The 19,844-nt window shown below is 37.1% G+C and overlaps 3 protein-coding genes across 3 annotated transcripts; all 3 read left to right on the top strand.

Moving 5' to 3' along the window:
* Positions 1–1,929: 1,929 nt before the first annotated feature.
* CBG27367 lies at positions 1,930–2,486 on the top strand (the record flags this gene model as incomplete). The annotated part of the gene is made up of 3 exons (XM_045237249.1): positions 1,930–1,974; positions 2,019–2,089; positions 2,135–2,486. 3 exons carry the CDS (start codon positions 1,930–1,932, stop codon positions 2,484–2,486), a joined length of 468 nt encoding a protein of 155 aa, XP_045098564.1.
* Positions 2,487–7,129: 4,643 nt separating this feature from the next.
* CBG06662 lies at positions 7,130–9,760 on the top strand (the record flags this gene model as incomplete). Its single annotated transcript, XM_002647529.1, has 4 exons — positions 7,130–7,390; positions 7,715–7,855; positions 7,906–8,093; positions 9,706–9,760. 4 exons carry the CDS (start codon positions 7,130–7,132, stop codon positions 9,758–9,760), a joined length of 645 nt encoding a protein of 214 aa, XP_002647575.1.
* Positions 9,761–16,716: 6,956 nt separating this feature from the next.
* Positions 16,717–19,052, top strand: Cbr-unc-132 (the record flags this gene model as incomplete). The annotated part of the gene is made up of 5 exons (XM_045237250.1): positions 16,717–16,947; positions 17,330–17,383; positions 17,547–18,077; positions 18,127–18,630; positions 18,948–19,052. The coding sequence occupies 5 exons, from the start codon at positions 16,717–16,719 to the stop codon at positions 19,050–19,052; spliced, it is 1,425 nt and encodes a 474-aa protein (XP_045093277.1).
* Between the last annotated feature and the right edge of the window lie 792 nt (positions 19,053–19,844).

Raw genomic sequence — 19,844 nt, forward strand, 5'->3', positions numbered from 1 at the left:
GTCCGGGTGACCTGGAGCAGGGTGACCTGGATACGGGTGACCTGGATCCGGGTGACCTGGATCCAGGTGGCCTGGATCTGGGTGGCCTGAATCCGGGTGACCTGGATCCGGTGTCCTGGATCCGGGTGACCTGAATCCGGGTGACCTGAATCCGGGTGATTTGGAGCAGGGTGACCTGGATCCGAGTGACCTGTCCGGGTGGCCTGGGTCCGGGTGACCTGAAAATAATGAAAAAATTGGTGGAAAACTGAGAAATAGCGAACGCTTTAAGGCAAGACAAAGGATTGTAGCCGCAGACAGGCGACGAAAATCGACTGGTAAGATATACAGAAACATATTTTTCCGTTGAGTTCCGGCATTTTTTAGGAGTCTGGAGTTCGGCTGCCAAGTTTCCGATCACTTTGAAATTTTCAGAGCGTAAAACGGACCTAGATTAAAAACTTCGGATTCACAGAACTTTCGAAAATTCCTAGAAGTATTTCAGCTATCTGCCGATTTCTGAAAGACATCCGTTTCTTGTGTCTTTTAGACATCGGAAAATATCTGAAAACCTAGGAATTTTCAAAACATTCTGTGATTACAAAGTTTTTGAGTGAACGGAAATTTGACAGCCGAGCTCCAAGCTCCTTAAAGTGGTCAAAGTGAAAGAAAAGTACGTTTTTGTATATCTCATTGAGCGGTTCTGTACATAGAGTTATGTGAGTTACAAAACAAAAAAAATAATAGAAGTTGGCAGCATCCGTTACATTTTCAGAGGAAAAAACATTGTCTAGTCATACGACTCATATGATAATTGTGAACGAACATTGGGCATCGGAAACTAAAGTCGAGTATCTCGTGATATTGTAGATATCCGGTACGTCGAAAGATCTATGATGCATCTTCGTGTGAGTAAGTAACCGGGAAAACTTGTTGAGGTGCTTTACTGATGTTGTTAGAAGTAACAAAAATCCACAAGGTATGCAAACTCGTGCTGCCCAGATCATGTGAATTGTTCTGAAACATCCGTTCTGGATATACACTTTGTGGGAAAATGAAGAATATTAGGTGAAGGTGTGGAAAAATGAGAACTGATGTTTCAGAGAGGAAAAAAACCAAAAGATGCTCATTTTTTCAGAGCTTTGGCACACTCTCAATCTGGAATGATTGGAAGAACTAACACGCGAACCAAAGAAAATAACCTCCTTAAAGGGACAGGGACCTAAAGGACCTTGGGACCTATAGGACCCTTAGAGATGTCTTTAGGAGGATAGAGATTTTTCGGAGTCATTTTTTTGGAGTCAGGGTATGCATTCTAACGTAACGGTGTACAATGCTTAGTGTTCATACAGCGCGTCGTTATCGTGTAGCTCGGCTAGTAGCGACGCAGAGCCTCCAGCGGAGGGCCCACAAGTTCAATACATTTTCAGATAATTTTTTTACAATAAACAACGATTCTTGCATGTTCATTGTAAACTCCGAGAACATTAATGATAAGGACAGTTGAAAGGACACTTCGACAGTTGAAACAACAATTTCAATTGAAATCGTAATATCTTACCATAGAAGTCGTAATAAATTTCTGGATCAAATGTGAACAACAAAAATAACCGAATGGAATAGTTAAAAAATCAACACACAACTTATTTGTAAACAAGAAAAATTCAATTTCCCTTTTCAGAAAATTGAATTTATCGAATTCAATTTTCTATATCTTTGGGCAAATTTCATCATATTTTTAAATGTTTTATAACTTTTCCTGGCAATTCATTCTTTCTGTTTTCTTGTCATTTGAAGGGTCGCTGGCGTCCTCCTAACCGTTGTTCTTTTTTTCTTCTAATCTGCTTCTCCCTTTTTTATGATTCTTATCGAAATAGCATTTTCGTACTCAATTCGATTTTTTAAATGTTCTATTTTCTCATTAACTATTTTTTCAGCTACCTGTTCTTCATGGACCAAACTGCACTGATAGAAATGCTGAAACAGAAAAACGAAGTAAGTTTAGAAGCTGATTAATAGTCAACGTTTGCAATTTCCAGGAAATTAAAAAGAACATTGCCAATCAGTCGTCGGAGCATGAGCTGAAAATAGAAACTAGAAAAAATGCAATGTAATTTTATGACCAATAATGAGCATAATAAACCGTTATTTTCAGTCAGCTTATCGGAAAAGCACACCAACAAAAGATGAGTCATCTCCTGACGTTGTTTCTAATCACAAAAGAATACTTGGAGAATGAGAATACCAAAAACAATCTTAAAAACTTTTCGGAAGTTATATACACGTCTAAGTTAATCATAGAAAAAATTCGAATAGTGTTAACTAATGAAGAAGATCAGAACGAGGAACTTTTGGAAGTCTGTCACGAGTTTCCCGCCGAATCACTGGCCAGTCTGAAAAATCAAGTAACCACATTCAGCACGGACCTTCTGAACTCCCGTTATTTTAAGGAACCAGCTCACACTCAGTTGAAGGCAAGTTCCATAAATTTCAATCAACACGATTAATTCATTATAGGAGTATTGTAAAATGTTGCATAACTTTTTATTGGATTGCCCTCATATTGCAATATCCCATAAAACATATAGCAAGGTGGCGTTTTCGATTTATTTTGTTCCAATGTTTAATGTATCGGCACTTTTACAGGAATTCTGGAGGCAGCAGTCAGAGGCTCTAAAGTTATTAACGGAAACTGGGACAAAAATATTAAATGAGCACTTATTAACTCAATTGTTCTTCTTTAAATACTATTCTCCCCATACCGGTGTTCCAGTCGTCAAAAGCTTCTGAATATTCATTTTCAGGTTCCTATTTTCTATTATGGATCTTTGTTTTATTCCTCATTTTTATTTCTCTACCCCACTTTTCTCTCACTGATTTTCCTTCCCCATTCCAAAAACTGTTCGATAATACGACTATTGAGAAGAAGAACAAAAAAGTCAATTGTATCCCTTCTAGAAGTGCCGTGCAAGATTTAAAAAATAACACAATGTCAAGAATGCATGCCTATGCTAATGTAAGCTTTCGATTGAAATCTACATTGGTTCTATCGTTCTATGGAATTAATTTATCTCATCGTTGTTCAGAATTCCGTTTGCCTAGAAGGTCGAAATTGTTGTGATCTCCTGAGAGAGCTACAGCAGCGAGCTGTAGCTCGGCTGTCAAGTTTCCGATCACTTTGAAAATGTTAGAAACTGTGAACAAGACCTAGATTGAAAACGTTGCCTTCACAGAGCTTTTTTTACAATTCCTAGTTGTTTAGCTATTTGTCGATTTCTCAAAGAAACCTTTTTTGTGCTGAAAACGTAAAAAAAATGACGGAAAAACAATACATAGGTGAATGCAAAGTTTTCAATATATATATATATACATATATATATATATATATATATATATATATATATATATATATATATATCTGTTTTACACTTTCCAGTGATTAGAAACCTGACCTAGAGCTTCAGACTCCTGAAAATGGTTGAAATGACCAAAAATCCACTGAAAACATAAGTTTTTGGGCTCTAGATTTTGGATTCTAAAAAATTTGGGATTTTGAAAAAAAATTGGACTTTGATGGGGCTAGACAATTTTTGATTCTCACAACATTTATGATGAATTTTTTGGATTTTATTGTTTCTCAAGATCTTTAAAATCGGAAAATATCTTCAAAATCCAATTTTTTCTCAAAATCTAAAGTTTTCTTTAAAATTCAAAATAACCAACTAGATTCAGTATAGGTATATCTTATTGGCCGGTACTGTATGATTTGCATCAAATTCAAGTTTATTGGAGCTCTTCTTTAAGAAAATGAATAAACCATGCATGGTGATTCCGAATTTGGCAAACCTCGAAAACTTTAACTTGTAAATTTTGAGAAATATCATGTAACTTACCATTTGTGTTTGCAACACGAAAATTAATTCTTCCCACTTTTCAGTAGATAATTCTCATTCCTATTCCCATAGCTTCCGATTCCCACAAATTTGCATACAACAAATCTTCGTCACATTAAATAATTTGATTTCCTCTGGCACTACTAACAAATCGAAACAGCTGCTCTTCTTGCCCATCTTTTCCCACCCACAATGTCAAAATGTGTTTCCAAAATGAAAATGACCGGATCAGTCAAACATGTCACATGAATATCATTTTCTAGGACCCACACACACCCTCTATCTCTTCCTTTTTCTTTTTCCGTTTTTATTTGAAAAACGGAAGAATTGAGAGAGACAGGAAGCAACCAGAAGACAACGAAAAGAAGATGAAGAAGAAGAAGAAGAAAAAGAAGGGCACCACATAAATTCCTCTTCTACACGAAAAGAAGACAAACGGGTTGACCATCTGCTTTGGAGAGATACCAACCAGTAATGTTATTTGAAATTTAGAACAGTATTTATTTGAATTTCATTCATCTAATATAGAAAAGCTGAAAAGATCTTTGAAATTCAAAAAAAATACGACATGGAGCCACTCAAATTTGATGAATAACGCTATCAATCTCTATTTTTTTTCTTTCTGAAATTCCCTTAAGATCCCTCTTCCCATATGTCATCTCAAAATATGACAAAAATCTTGTTGTTTATCCCTTAACTTTTGAAATTCACATTTTGAAATTCGGATATTTTCTGGAAGCCGTATAATTAACACACACCCCAAAAAATTCTTGGAAAACATGAAAAACATATGTCCCAATAACGAGAACATTATTCGAACATAATAAAACTCTTGCAAGAAAAAACACTCAATTTACACTCTTTTCGCTCCCATTCTAAAGACTAATGCTCTCTTCTTCATGTCCCCCGTCTCTGAATTAGTAGACTGTTTGAGCACTAATTGAGCTATTTAAAATTGTACATTTCTGAACTTGCATAAACTTTCAGAAGGCGTAGATTCTTTTTTTCTAAATTCTTCAAATTCTTGAATTTTCGATATAGCGAGTTTCTGAAATTAATTCTGATTTTCCTATTTTCGAGATTTTCGATTTTTTTAAATACGGATTTTTCAATATTTTTTCAATTTTTTGAATTTTTGAGTTTCCGATTTTCCAAATTTTTGAATTTCTTTAATTTAATAATCTCTGAATTCCAAACTTCTGATCCTCTGAATTCTGAATTTCCGATATACTGAGTTTCTGAACTCTCGATTTCCTATTTTCGGAGTTTCCGATTTTTTTAACTTCTAAGACTCAGAATTTTTGAGTCTCCACGCTACGAATTTTGGAAATTCCGAAATAGCGAATTTCTACATTTTAAATTTTTTTAATTTCAAAATTTTCGAACTTCCAATTTTTTAATTTTCTGAATTTTCCGAACTTCTAAATTTTCGAATTCACTATCTCTGAGTTTCCGAATTTCTGATTCATTGAATGTTATAATTTCTAAATTTTCGAATTTCAGTATTTCCGAATTTAAGATTATTCAAATGCTTTGCATTCCATGTGGTAGGGCCAAATTGTGTCATGAAATGCGTTACCGTAAATGCTCTATCGTGCATTTCGAGCTCAATTGTCTCGATTCCTTCGAAAGATATCAACTAACTTCTAACTAATAAAATTTTTATCATAACATGACCAACCTGTTATCAGTTGACACATTTTTGATATCTCCTACAGGAGCCGAGATAACCGAACTCAAAACATGTATAAAGCGGACTATGACTATGAGCTCATTTATGGTACTTGTCATTTCTAGGAATTTATCTTCTAGCCTTGATCCGTGCACTCCACTGAGCCAGCAGAATGAGAAGAGCAAGTTCTTATACTCTCACTTGCTTCCCATCTCTTATCTTCATGTTTTCTTATCATCCTCGTATCTTTTATCGATGTCTGACCTCCAATATCCGGTTCATTTCCGATGGGTCCCATCTTGATGTGACGGAAACATTGGAAAGTGACAATTGGTAGGTCCACAACTTTTTCTTTCATATATCTTCAGTGAAATTTTTGAGAATAAGCTTCTCTTTTGTGCGCTTTTCATGTTCTTTCGAAGAAGAAAAAGAACGACGTCAATTCAATTTTCACATTTTTGGCCTCTTTTGACATTTTCAAATTCCATTGAACACTTGACTTTTATATACTGCAAGGCAGCATTTATTATGAATAGGTCCTAACGGGAAAAACAGAAAGTTTTTTTTTCGTTCTAGCAACAACTGTTTTTTAAACATTAATTTGAGAGAAGAAAGGTTGAGACTATCAATTTGCACAAAGGTAGAAGTAACCCTAGAAGCTATAAAGTTCCAAAGAATTATGAAATGTTGAAAAAAAGTTTGGAGCAAGGGTAATATCAGTTTACGAGAGATTTCATCTTTGAACTTCTCAATTATCGCTGATGGTTAGTTGACCGGTTTTTCTCTGGTTTTCTGCTCAAAGTTCCAGTGGCATGATGTAAAAATTTTCTTTCTGATTTCCGGGTTTCTTGAGAAAAAAAAAATACCGTAAAACCTGTAGTAGAAGGCCCCAAACTGAAAAGTTTGAGCTCACTTATCTTGATTCTTGTGCACGGTATCAAAATTGAGTCAACAGATAACGTTTTTGTGATATTAGGATAAATACATTATCAGTTAATAACTTTTTTATATCGTTTACCGGAAAAGAATTAAGTTGGCCCACAGTTAAAAGTTAGGGGAACCCTTTTATTAAAGGTTTTACGGTAGTACAAACTTTTATTGAATACTGAATTTCTCACAGAAGGCCTAACGAAAATCTCCTTTTTTATTGTTGCTTTTTTTCCTCCTTTGTCCTTGAACGGGAGAGATATTTCTTTTATGACTGTTTTACTTTTTTTAAAACAGTTGAGGCAAAAAAACCTCAAAAAACTTTCAAATTTTTGAATCTTTTCTTTTTTCTGTCTTTTGTTTGGCCGAATTCATTGTCACTTCTACGCCAAAACAAAATAAAACTCAATCAAGCATTACATGAGACTAATTGGATCGCGACCCTTTTTTGCAATTGGTTGCCTTAAAAATTGCTTTAACTTGTAGAAGTTGTATTTCGCAAAACATTTGAGTATACAACTACTGTTTATATTTTCTTTAAATTTGATTCTTTATCTTTTTTACTCGCCCAGAAGCTGATAATTGATAAATTCTGACTTTCTTCCAGAGCACCCAAGAAATCACAAATGCCCTGAGTCCCTACCTCCTCGTTTAAAAAATGGGAGTTATAGGTTTAACAGCCGTTGAGGTACTAGCCGGATGTTTAGGACTTGGTCTAGTTCTAGCCATTCTAATAGTGGTTTGCAACTGTGTTTCGACGTGCTGCGAGACTATTTCACATCGACGCAAAAAACGAAATCAGGAAAAGTTGCCAGAAGATTATGTGGATGAGATACACAGATTGTTGCACCGGAATCAGAAACCATGTGATTACGATTGTGTGGTTGTTGAGTCGGGAAGGCAGTCGGCTAATTTAGAGGTTGGTGGCTTTCGCTTGAAACAAAATAAAACTCTTCAGTTAACACCTATTTTGATATACAGTACAAACTGACAGGTAGCCTTCATTTAACTTTGAGCCAATTCATCTCGGTTTCTGTCAAAGACAGGAGAAATTGTTAACTGATAAATTGTTTATCATAATATCACAAACTTTTTATCAGTTGACACATTTTTGTTATCTTTTATTAGAGCCGAAATAATTGAGCCCAAACCTGACCGAGTTGGGTCTTCTCAGTTACAGGTATTACGGTACTAAATGTTATACATAATAATGACTGTATTATCTACCAATTTTCTATTTCAGCATATCTCCGACACTCGATTGGATCCTAAAGCTTCTACGCCCCCAGTAAATTTTCCCATAGGAAAACCCTTGGAAGAACGGGATCTAAAGTCGATTGGAACTAGCTGTACCCCATGCAAGAATAAAAGAATGGAAAGTGAAGTGGGTTGATTTATTGTAGTTTTCAGACTGTTTTTAAGAACTTTCTCTAGGAAACTATCAACACCAACACAACTAATTCACAATCCACAATAACCGCCTCGGAGAATGGAGAGGCGATGCATCACTGTGATGGAAAAAGTAAACGAAGAACGTGGGGTCGACTGAGCAATTCACTTTTTGATACGGTCATGATGCCTTCGTTAGACACTACTACAACTGAGGATACCACAGGAACAGCGTGAGTCTTTTCTTGAATTAAAAGCCAACGTTTTAAATTCACGAAAAGACTTTTTCCAAGACTCTTATGCAATCAATGTTTAGCAGGTCTTAAAATACTTTTAACTTTGAGCTAAATTATCTCGGCCCCTTTGAAAGATATCAAAAATGTATCAACAGATAAAATATTTGTGGTATTAGGATGAACAATTTTTCAGTTGACAACTTTAATGTATTTTAGACAGGAACCGAGATAAATTGGCTCAAAGCTGAAAGTTAGGCGATGTAGTTAGTACTGGCCAAAAGTTAGAAAACTGATATGCTTGATTACACGATGTTCAAAGATCGGTTTCTGTGAAACAGGTTCTCCCATTTATACTTTTTCCCAGTAATCATAAGTAAGTCTAAGACACCAGGTGTTGATAAGAATATCTAATATGATCATGACGACAATATTGTTTTTCCGATTTCACCGAAATGGTTGAAGAAAAAATAAATTCATTTGATGAGACATAAGCAGGAAATAATTAATAATGAGACAGGATTCGTTGAGTGAATATTCACAATTGGGTGCTCCCATGATTGCTCGGAATTTGCTTTTATTCGTTGATGATTCTCATCGGTCTGAGGATTCGTATATGATGAGGACGCCCCTCTGACATGTCATCATAGTCTTTGGGGAATGGGGATTTGAGGTGCCACCAATCTGGTAAACTACTGAAACTTGTAAAATTGGTTTCCAAGAATCAAACCTGAATTCCGTAAAACCTGTATTAGAAGGGTCTTTAATTAACTTTAAGCAGATTTATCTCGGTTTCTGTCAAAGATACAAAAAAGTTATCAACTGATAAATTGTTTAGCATAATATCAGCAACATTTTATCAGTTGACACATTTTTGATATCATGCATAGGAAAGAAGATAAATTAGTTCAAACTGGACAGTGTGGAGGCCCTTCTATCTTGTAACAAAAAAATACGCTCACCTGTCCACAGTAACCAAAATAACGCATAGAAGAAAACAGAGAATGAATATTGTTGATGACTTCATTTCACAATCAGCTGATATCTTCTAACCTTTCAGAACACTGTTTTATATGATTCGATGGATTCTAAAAAACATAGGCTTTAGAGAAAAAGAGGAAAAAAATTGGTAGGAGAAGTGATAATGTTGAAAACATTCTCAGTTTTTTTGCAGAATAATGTCCCCTGAACAGTCTAAGTATCTCGTTCATTTATACTCTCTATCACTTGTTGTCACCTGTTTGAAGGCGGGAAACAACAGATAGTGCGAGAGGGAAAAAGATCCGAAGAGACCCAAGTCATCCGGTCGAGGCTGGAAACACCTGACGAGGAATTAAGAAAAAAAATAGGTCGAGAGCAAAGTTCTTTCAGCTTTCTGGAAGCTATGAATCTTATGAGTCATCAAGTTACACAGGGTTCGAACTGCTGTGATGCCGTTGCACTATTGAGAAGAGTCGTGTCAGTTGGAATTTTTATTGTCCATCCGCCTAAAACTTTGCCACGCCCCTTCTCATTAGAGCGCATCCGCATACCACAGTAGTTCGAAAACTATGAAGTTAAACAAGTTCTATTTGAGAAGCTAGCTAGATTTTTTTTAATGTTGAAATTTCAGAAACTCCTCCATCGACAACCTTCGGTTCGGAATCAAAATTGAAACGACCGTCTGAAATGTGCCAATTCTTCTTCAAATCTCAAAACATGTATTTTCTTCATCTACCATAAGATATTGCTATTTTTCATTTTCTCATATTTTTGTACCTAAAATGTTCTCCTCTCATTCTAATTTGTCTTGCTCCTGTGTCTCTTTGTTATACCACGAGTAGATCTCATTTATGCATTCTGCTATTATTACTATTTTTCCAGACTATCAAAGTTTAATTTTGTGAAATTGAATGAAATAATATTTATATTTTTATATATGTATTTGAACATATTATTCTGTTACAAAACAATCGGAGCTGTGGAAGAGAAATGCCGTTTTCAGTTAATTGTTCACTACCAGAAATTTTTGTTTTTCGACTTTTTGGGGAAAACTCGGCGAAAAGCAGTCAGAAACGAGAAAGTAAATCCTGAAAATTATTTTTTTTTAGGTTACTGTAGTTGTAGTTGTGGGACCTTCAGGCACGGCCCCTTGTATTTCTTTTTCACACCGCTGATTTTTTTTTGTACGAGAATAACATATTAAAAAAAATATTTGTCTCGTTGCGTAATACGGGCAGCTGGAGCAACACATGTCCTTTTTACGAGCTCTCTCGCCCTCTTTCTCTGCTTCTCTTTTTTATGGACTCCTCAGCTTCATCCTTGCGCATTAGACGCAAGCACCGGACCACACGAGTTTATGCACACAAAACATTTTGTGCGCGGAGGATTTTTAAAATCTTTTTTTTACCTTCGCGCTTTAATTTTTCCGGTCTTTACCAAAAATGGCATTATCAACTTCCTCTTGAAACGTTTCTGTTTGTTTTGCTACTATATTCCCTTTTTAACTTCGTTTGCCTAACTATAAATAGCGGTTTTAAATAACAAATTATCCAAAACGAAAGACACACGAATCTAAATAGAAATATTCGGATAAGCAAAACAGAAAAATTTATCATCTAGACAGAAGTAACCCTTGGCGCCCCAACCTCTCTTTTTATTTCCTCCTTCTAGAGAATATAGGTGACAGGAATAATGAATGAGTTTTCTGAAGTACGCTCTCGTGACTCTTTTTTCTCTTCGTCATTCGTCTTCTTTTAAACACCTCAGACCGAGAGAGGAAACGAATCGGAATCATTTTTCAGATCTCTCCATCTCACACTTTCAAACTGCCGCCCGTCGTCGTTGTTGTGTTTTGAAAAAAATACAACACTGGCTGAGAAGTAAGCGGACAGGTTGAATGGAAACGTTAAAAAAATAGGTTGGTTTTATTGCTAGTCCGGAAAAAATTTCATTTTCTTTCTCTCTTTGTTTCTCTTGCTGCGCTCTTCGTTGCCCAGGTGATACTCCCTTTTTTCCCGGGAAAAAAAATCGACGCTTTCCCTTTTTTTAGCCTCCCGGCATGTCATTTTCCTGATATTTACTACATCTCCCTTCACTTGACCGTTAAATAACTTACTTTATAAAAAAGACCTCGAAGTGCAAACCAAAGTGTGAGAAGCTGGCGTTTGAGTATAGTAGCTTCTTCTCTGTGCAGTGAGAAAAAAGTGATTGTAAGGTGCGATCACCTCCATCTATGTTTACTCAACCACTTTAACGTTTCTATTTTTCGAGTATGTATTTCACACCCTCACACTTTTGATGTTGTATAGCTCGCAAAAATAACCAATTCCAAACTAATTCGCCGTACAAAAGTATCGGCCGAAGGTACCAGAACGACAACTACCTTAACCTAAAAATAGCTTTGATTTCCGGATTTCCGTGCGTTTTCAGACTTTTTGTATATTTAGCGAAACTTTATTTTGGGGTTTTTCTGAAAACAGAAAACTCGACGGAAAAAAAGAGAAAATAAATCCTGAAAACATTTCATTTACGGTCGTTGTCGTTGTGGTAGCTTCGGCCATAAATACACATGAATTTTTTGCAAAGTGCAATTTTCTTTTGTTTCTGTGGGGGCTGACAGTGTCAGCTTGTCCACAGATGTGTTTCTTCTTCTTCTCTGAATCTCTCGATTCAGTATTACTCTTCGCTTACTATTATTTTTCTTCTCCTGAATTAAGCCACATTTCCTAATTTTAGAATTGACAATTCTAAATTGTGGGCGTTCTTTGGAATTCTCGTTAGAAATTGAACTTTGTCATATTTTCCTGACTAAAAAAAATTGGAGGATTCCAATCAGTGTAGTGGGAAAATGTTTGGAATCGTGAGAAAATGAAAGTAGAGAGCAAAGTCCGGATTTGACAGTGAGAATCTCTACCTGCACTGAGAATGCCCCTAAACTCGGGGTATATAGTCCTTATTAGAACATAGTTCTCACTTTTCAATCTCTTCTTCCCGTAGAAAAGCGCCTCGAGCGACCCATTTTAGATGCCACGCTCCTCTTCCTCTCGTTAAATAGCTCATAAACCGCGAGCCAGGTGTCCCTTGCGCACGCGTTTCATCATTCTGTCAGTTGTCAGGCATCATCATAGTTTCCCAAAGCATCCAGTTTCAAGTTTACAAAATTTTGTTTCCATTGCAAAAGTTTTCTCATCATTGCCATTTTGCTCTGATGGAATTTTCTCTGAAAATCTATCAGAAAGTAGGCGGAGCTGCTGAGAACAAAAACAGTTTGTCTGACCGCAAGAGAGAGGGACGAAGTGTAACATTATTGTTTCACACTTCCGTCCATTCAATCCGTTGTCGAGCGGTCTGCACATTCCCATTTTGCTCCGAAACTCTGAGCGAAAACCATGGGAAATTCATGTTCAAATAGTAAAAAAGGCAAGTGAAAAGCGCGATTGGTTATAAAATCAGTCCCAGAAGGCCACACAGTATCACACTGTGAAGCAGGTGCAAATTTCAAATTTGGTACTGTCGATCAATTGAATTTTTTAATGTAACTACTGTTAAAAGGATAATTATACCTAATTAGAAGTTCGTTTGCTGATTCTAAACAGATGTAAAATACTGCAAGCTTGATTAGAAGTGATCCATGTTTTCCTGAATTTCGATGCCCCTGAAGTGTATCAAGTATGTCAACGTTTAAATGTTTCAAAATGCGTCTCACACACTCTCTATCGAATCTAACCCTCACCCTTTTTCTTTCTGGCTGAAATCTATCAATTTTCAGTTGTCTAACTCAAATCTCACACTTCTTCTTGAATAACCACTACCACTACCTTCGACCCATTTCCATCTCGAAACGATGCTAACCACGAGTACTCTTGAAATCGCAAACAAGTACATACTCAGAGGTTCTTTCTTTTTTCATGCTTCATCTTTTTTTCGTAACTACATCGAAACGATGGCCACAATTTCCTGCCTTCCAGGTCTTGGATCTCGTTCGGCGCCGATGAGCACAACATCTGCAACCGTGCTCCATGATCGTCATGACACTGGATCACCGGAGAGTGAGCGCAAGCATAAGGTACGTTTAGAGCAGGTTTTGGGTATTTTAAAGGTTCAATGAATCATTTTGCTACCGTACTTCCGCAAACTATAGTGATAAGGCTTTTTTGGCAATACTCCAAGCCTTGGAGTCTCCAAGGTAAACAAAATTGGCATCATTTCCTTTTTTGCACTCGCCATGCGAGTTAATTTAGGTGTGCTTATTTCGACTATATCACTTTTTCTTATGCTTTCTGATGTACTCTACTTGGATTGTTCCACATTCAAACACTGTTTTGTTCTCAGGAACGGTTTTTCAAAATGCTTATTTTCCCGTGCTTTTTTCGATGGAATGCAGCCACCACTGAGTAGCGACTCAACAGTTCAATTTAAAGCGTTTGCGTCGAGACCAGAGATGTCCGGATTCCGGATCCCGAATTCCGTGAAAAACATTTTTGTTTGGGTTCCGGATTCCGGAAAATTTGCATTTGTCCGTATTTCGGATTCCGACAAAATTTTTTATTGCGGATTTCAAGCATATTTGAAAATTTGCAAGAATTCTCTGACTTTTTGAACCTCCGCGACAAAAAATGCAAAAATGTAGCACGATATGAGTTTTTAGAACTTTTATGTCCATTTGGAGAAATCGAAACTCCGGATTCCGTATTCCAGATTCCGGACTTTTTTTCATTCCGGATTCCGGTAAATTAGTTTCATTCCGAATTCCGAGAAAATTATTTTATTCCGGATTCTCTGGTCGAGACCAACTCTAATTTTACTGTAGAAATACGGTTATCACCATGTTCACAGCAAATAATTCTGCGTTCACAAAATACACAGAACGAAGAAGCGACACTTGGAATGTTTGTGGGTGATAAGGGCAGAAAAAAAAACAATTCCGTCGAAAACAAGGATTTCCGATGCTGTTTTTCGCCCGAGAAATGGTCTCTTTTTATGTATTCTGTTATGGTTTCCGATTTTCATTCTCGGTTTGTTCTTCTTCATTTTGATAAGAAGACGTTGTTTGACTTCTCTACTCTTCTTTTCATGATCAAAAAAATTAACGAATCACATTAGTTATGCAGTCAATTGTTTCTAATGGATACCATTTCGTGGTTGTCTATTCTAATCTAATTAGGTGAATTTCTACTGTAAAATGAATAGTTCTTGTGTTTCCGTTGCGAAGTTTGACCGATTCTTCCTAGATTAGAATTAGTGTTCCTCAATTGACAACACTATAAATCATGGTGTACGTTTATTTATCATTAATGTGTTATCAGCTGGGTGCTACCTACCCTGGCACGGATGGCAATCAATTCCCATACAAACAGTGAAAGTTTGCAATCATTTATCGCCATAATTTCGTCAGTTTTACTACATGCATCGGTCACTTTCTCACCCCTCCAATCATAAATTTCATACTCTAGCAGAAGTACAAGTTCCGGTTATAAGGTTATCGTTGGAGACGTCAATTTCAGAATATCGCTATATGAGAGATTGTGAGTCTCTGATTGTTCCATCAATAGGTCCAAACCTGTAATAGAAGGGCACTGTCAATTTGAGCTTAATTATCTCAATTCCCATGTAAGATATCAAAAGTGTGTCAACTGACATACCACAGATGGTATTATGATAAACAATTTATCAGTTGAAAACTGTTTGATATCAATTGAAGGAACCTAGATAATTGAGCTCAAAGTGGACAAATATGGTTGTATTCTATTAAAGGGTCTTGTCAAAGTTAAAAGTTAGAGGGCCCTTCTATTATAGGTTTTACGGGGTCAAACTTCATTTTTTCGGAAGACAAATCTCTCATTCGATCAGTATCCGAATCTAACGACGACACAATATCTGTGAAAAAATTCCGACACAATATCTGTGAAAAAAAGGGGCTGACAATGATGGAACGGTTTATCCCTCACCACCCCCCGCTCTGGTCAATGAGACAATTGACGCGTGGACGAGAGGAAGATAAGAAGAAGAAGAAGAAGAGGTGGAGATAAATAATCAAGGCCAAAAAAGAAGTGTGAATCGTGTAAGATGGACGCCACCCCCTCGCCTTCACACATTTTTCACACTTTTTGACAGTCGTCGTTGTTCGAACTTTTGTCAAAATTCATTTCACAGATACATGATTTTTGTTTCTCCGGGTACTAGCACGTGGTGCTGCTGCGCCCGTGTGTAATCTTGATTTGTAAGCAGCGCTGACGCTGGCGCTCTCTGGCTCCTACTCGTTCCCGAAACTCTATTTCTATTCGGAAAAGTGTTTGTTTGAATTCAACACAAGCTTATTAGCTTACCTTGTTCCACGCAAATAACCCATTCTCGCGTTCCATGACTCTTTATAATCATGATGATAACACAAGAATACGACATTTTTGTGCTTGTTAAATGGTTTGAAGAGTTGCGGTTCACCTTCTTTGAACCCGCTCCCCGATACTGTGCGTTCCGGTTTATTTATTTCTAATAGATACTGTAATCAGAAGCTCATCCAAACTCAACTTTGAGCTCAGTTATCTCGGTTCCCTCAGAAGATATCAGAAAATTTCCCCTGTTGTTTCTCATAATATCATCAATATTTTATCAGTTGACAGATATTCAATATCTCTCATAGGAACCAGGATAACTGAGATCAAAGGTGACGGTTTCGATGGGCTTCTGTCAGAGAAAATACGGTATAAACGAAAATCACATAGAGTGCCGAACCAAAAATAAGTCAAGTTTTGCGTTTTATCATTTCATGGTCCAAAGTTATTGGAAACAAGCTTTAAATCTGTAAAAACATTTTTTCTTGAAAAAAAAACAAAAAACAACTCTGCTCATCCATTAAAGTTCCAAAATCGATCACGTCATCATTGTCACCGAGCTTCAGCACAGGTTCTCCTGAAGAAAAATTCGGCTTCTTCCTCGCTTTCAGGCAGCTGTCTTTCTCCCTACTCATCTCTCTCATCCCGATTTCTCTCTCTCTTTTCCACGGATGATCCGGGAAAATGAGATTGTTTCTTTCTCATCATCTTTTTCCGCTTCTCTTTTTTTCCTACTCGAAAGTAACTTTTGATCTTATTTCTTATTTTTTCTCTGTAATTGCTAGATAATGTTACTGCCCACAGGCGATATTCAGCTGTCCGAACATGAGCATAATCGGATTTCTTTTTTCGGGTACACCAAAAATCCCTTTTCTAATTTTTAGCCATATTCTTTGAGCCTGATTTCTTGAATTATCGACGATTTCCATTGTTTTTTCAATGTAACCGGATGAAATGAATTGAAATAACGAAAAACGGAGAAAGTATAAACATAGGCTCGATGAATACGGTAGTTCTCTCTTGCACCTTTTCTTCAGTTTTCGTTTTCTTGATACTTGTGATCTAAAAATCAAGAGATATCTTCTTGACGTTGCTCTAAAATGTCTTTATAGAGTGAGTCACTCTTCATTTAATGGCTTCCCCTTTTTTGTCAGGATTATTTGAAATCTATCAAAGCATCTTACCAACGGATTCAGAATGAATCATTCAGTCACTTCTAAGATTTCTTTCTTTTTTATCTTTTTGTCATCTCTTCCGTTCCTCGATTGAATCCAATTCTAAACATAAACACTGCCTATACTGCCTACAGAATGCCGCCAGCTCGTACCGTCGGACCAGCACAACCGGTCCAGCCGATGGTTGCCCGGTCTCCCCCAACTGGGTCAATGATACCAACGGGACAATCTCGGACCGCTGTTGCAGCTTCTTCATCGTCCTCGCGACGTGTATCGCCGATATATCCGAAGGATCATCATATTCGGAAGACTAGAATATCACCAGTAAAAACGGCGTGTAGTCGGTCGATGTCTTTGGAGAGAAAGGTCATTTTCTATACTGAAACAAAGGTTCCTCATCAAGGTTATGAGGAGAATTTCCCGTAAAAATGTTTGCTTTACAAGTTCCGGATGAATCTGTCCCGCGTAACTCTGATCTTTAAATATCGGCAGAAGTTGCATCAAATTTAGATTAGCATTTTTTTTCGCGATAAGGTGATAGATCATAAACAATGTTTTATTTCATTACAGGGCGGGAAACACATACAACCCGACGCAAATATGATTATAGGTATTTGATTTTTGTTTTATCAGCACACACGTGACCTGAATTTTCCAATTTTATTTAGGTGAAAGGAGTGCGGTAGCGAAATGTTTGGGGGTGAAATAATTGTAGGGTGATTAAAAACAGCAATTTCAATTTTTCCAGGTCTACAAAATCGTGCTGACCGGAGGACCATGTGGAGGAAAAACAACGGCTCAGGTTTGTTTTTGAGTTCTCAAAGTCCGGATTCAAAAATAAAGATTTATCTGAATTCCATAATCTGGAATTCGTTATCTCTTTGCTTTCACTAGGTTGAGATTGAGATTACAAAAATTCACTTCTCTAATTCAACAGGACTCAAATTAAACCCAGGCATTTCCAGGTTCGTCTTGCCACTTTCTTCGAGAATCTCGGATGGAAAGTGTTCACCGTCCCAGAAACCGCAACGATCCTTCTTGGCGGTCGTGTCAAGTTCTCGGAACTCGATGCAGAACAGTCATACATCTTCCAACGTGATCTACTCGCCACGATGCACCAAATCGAGAACACTTTCTTCAATCAGGCGTCCGCTATCAAAGATCGCAATGTGCTGATCATTTGCGATCGAGGTTGTATGGATCCATCGGCATACTCGTCGCAAGAAGATTGGCAACGTATGCTGCGAGATTTGAAGTTTGAGGAATTCGATCTGCGATGTTCCCGATACGATCAGATTGCTCACTTGGTCACCGCTGCTGATGGAGCAGAGAAGTACTATACTTTAGCGAACAACGCTACCAGAAGTGAAGGAATCAATCATGCGTTGGAATTGGACAAGAGAACTAGATCCGTGTGGATTGGCCATCCATATATGGACATCATCGATAATAAGAACACCTCGAACTTCGATGACAAAGTCAATAAGTTGATTCAGGTAAAGCTGACGAAATGATTTTTTAAAAACTCATTTATTTTGTTTTCAGGTAGTCTGTGACCGCACCGGAATCCGCTCTGGTGATCGACTCGCGAAGGACTCGAAGAAGAGAAAGTGGCTGATTAGTTCAGTTGATTGGAACAACTTCGGGAAGTTCGAAGAATTTGAAATCGAACACTTTTATCTGCTCTCCGATGAATCTAACATTCAACACCGTTTCCGTCGTCGTACACAGAATAACCGTTCTACCTATACACTTACCTCTCGTGAATACTTCAAGGAATCCGGTGACTCGATTGAGACTCGTATGAATGTCCTTTCAAGAGATTACAACACGTATGCCAACATGCGGGACAAGAGTCGTGCCTCAATCTTCAAGAAGCGACGGTGCTTCATGTTTGGAAATATGTACTTCAACATGGACATCTACAAGGATCCACTCCCGCCACAGGCCAATGGAAATCATCTGATTTTCTTGGAGACGTACACCACGGTTCCAAAGGGAACACCATTGCCAGATGGTGCGATGCCACCTTTCCTGACGATCGAGAAGGTGAGTATTCCATATCTGATATTGGTGGGAAAATTCTCAACATCCTATTACCATATTTTCTCTAATAGAGAGGCCACCCGAACCGCCAACTTTGAGCTCAATTATCTCAATTCCTATGATATATATCAAAAGATTGTCAACTGATAAATTGTTTATCAGAATATCAAAACTATTTTATCAGTTGACAAATGTTCGACACCTTTCACAGGAATCGAGAAGATTGAGCTCAAAGTTGACGGTTTCGATGGGTTTCAGATAATGAAAATATGGTAATTTTTCTCGATACCTATTTTTCAAGCTGCAAATTTTTGTTTCAGGAAATCACTGGAGAAAGCCAATACTCCATGTACTCACTATCAAAGTACAGTAAGACGGCTAACAAAAATGATTTCGCCGGAGCGGACAAGTACAAGGACGACTAGGCTATCTTGCATTCCCACTACATCAACACTTTGAATTTTGCCTAAAATCAGTATTATTCCAACTTGCTCTTAATCTGATGATTTTCTTTATCTTTTTTTGGTTCCTATCCTCACATACCCCGATCCCCCACACATCAAACGGTGCTTTAAAATTATATCTTTTCATCTTCGTATATCCCCTCCACCCCCACCCTAAACTTTATCACAAAGTTATGTGTTCACTTGTCTTGAATTCACCATTCACTTGTTTTTCTGTTTCCTGTCGTTGTTTCCTCTATTTGGTATTGCATTAGTGTTTCAGCAGCTGTCTTCTCTGAAGATTCGCTCTATTTGTAGTTTTTAGATTTTTTTTTCTGTTTTCGACCTAATTGTTTCCGAAACACTTTTCTTCGTATTAATGATGGTCTAATGAATTTAATCAACTCCCTCTTATAATTCTTTTTTGAATTTTGTGATGTTAGAGACCATCGTGTCCCATTTTTCAATATTTTAAGTGGCTTAAACTTTCAGAAGAAGTGTTCAGGAGTTTGCAAATTTTAAGTTTGACCTATAGTTCGATACACTGACGCTAAGCTACAGTATAACTCGATAAAACACTGGTTTTGAATAAACAGATATCATCAGAGTTAGAAATCTTCAAATTAATCATAGGAATTTCAAAATAGATCCGTGCTTATTTTTTGATCGCCCGTTTCTGACGACAGCATTTAATGTTTCGCGCAATCCTGAACTAGTCAGGAGATCATCTTTACAAAATTACTCCTTCTCCGCCACATCTGTCAATTATCTTTT

This window comes from Caenorhabditis briggsae (assembly GCF_000004555.2).
Source record: "Caenorhabditis briggsae complete genome, chrV, whole genome shotgun sequence".
Classification (NCBI taxonomy): Eukaryota; Metazoa; Nematoda; class Chromadorea; order Rhabditida; family Rhabditidae; genus Caenorhabditis; species Caenorhabditis briggsae.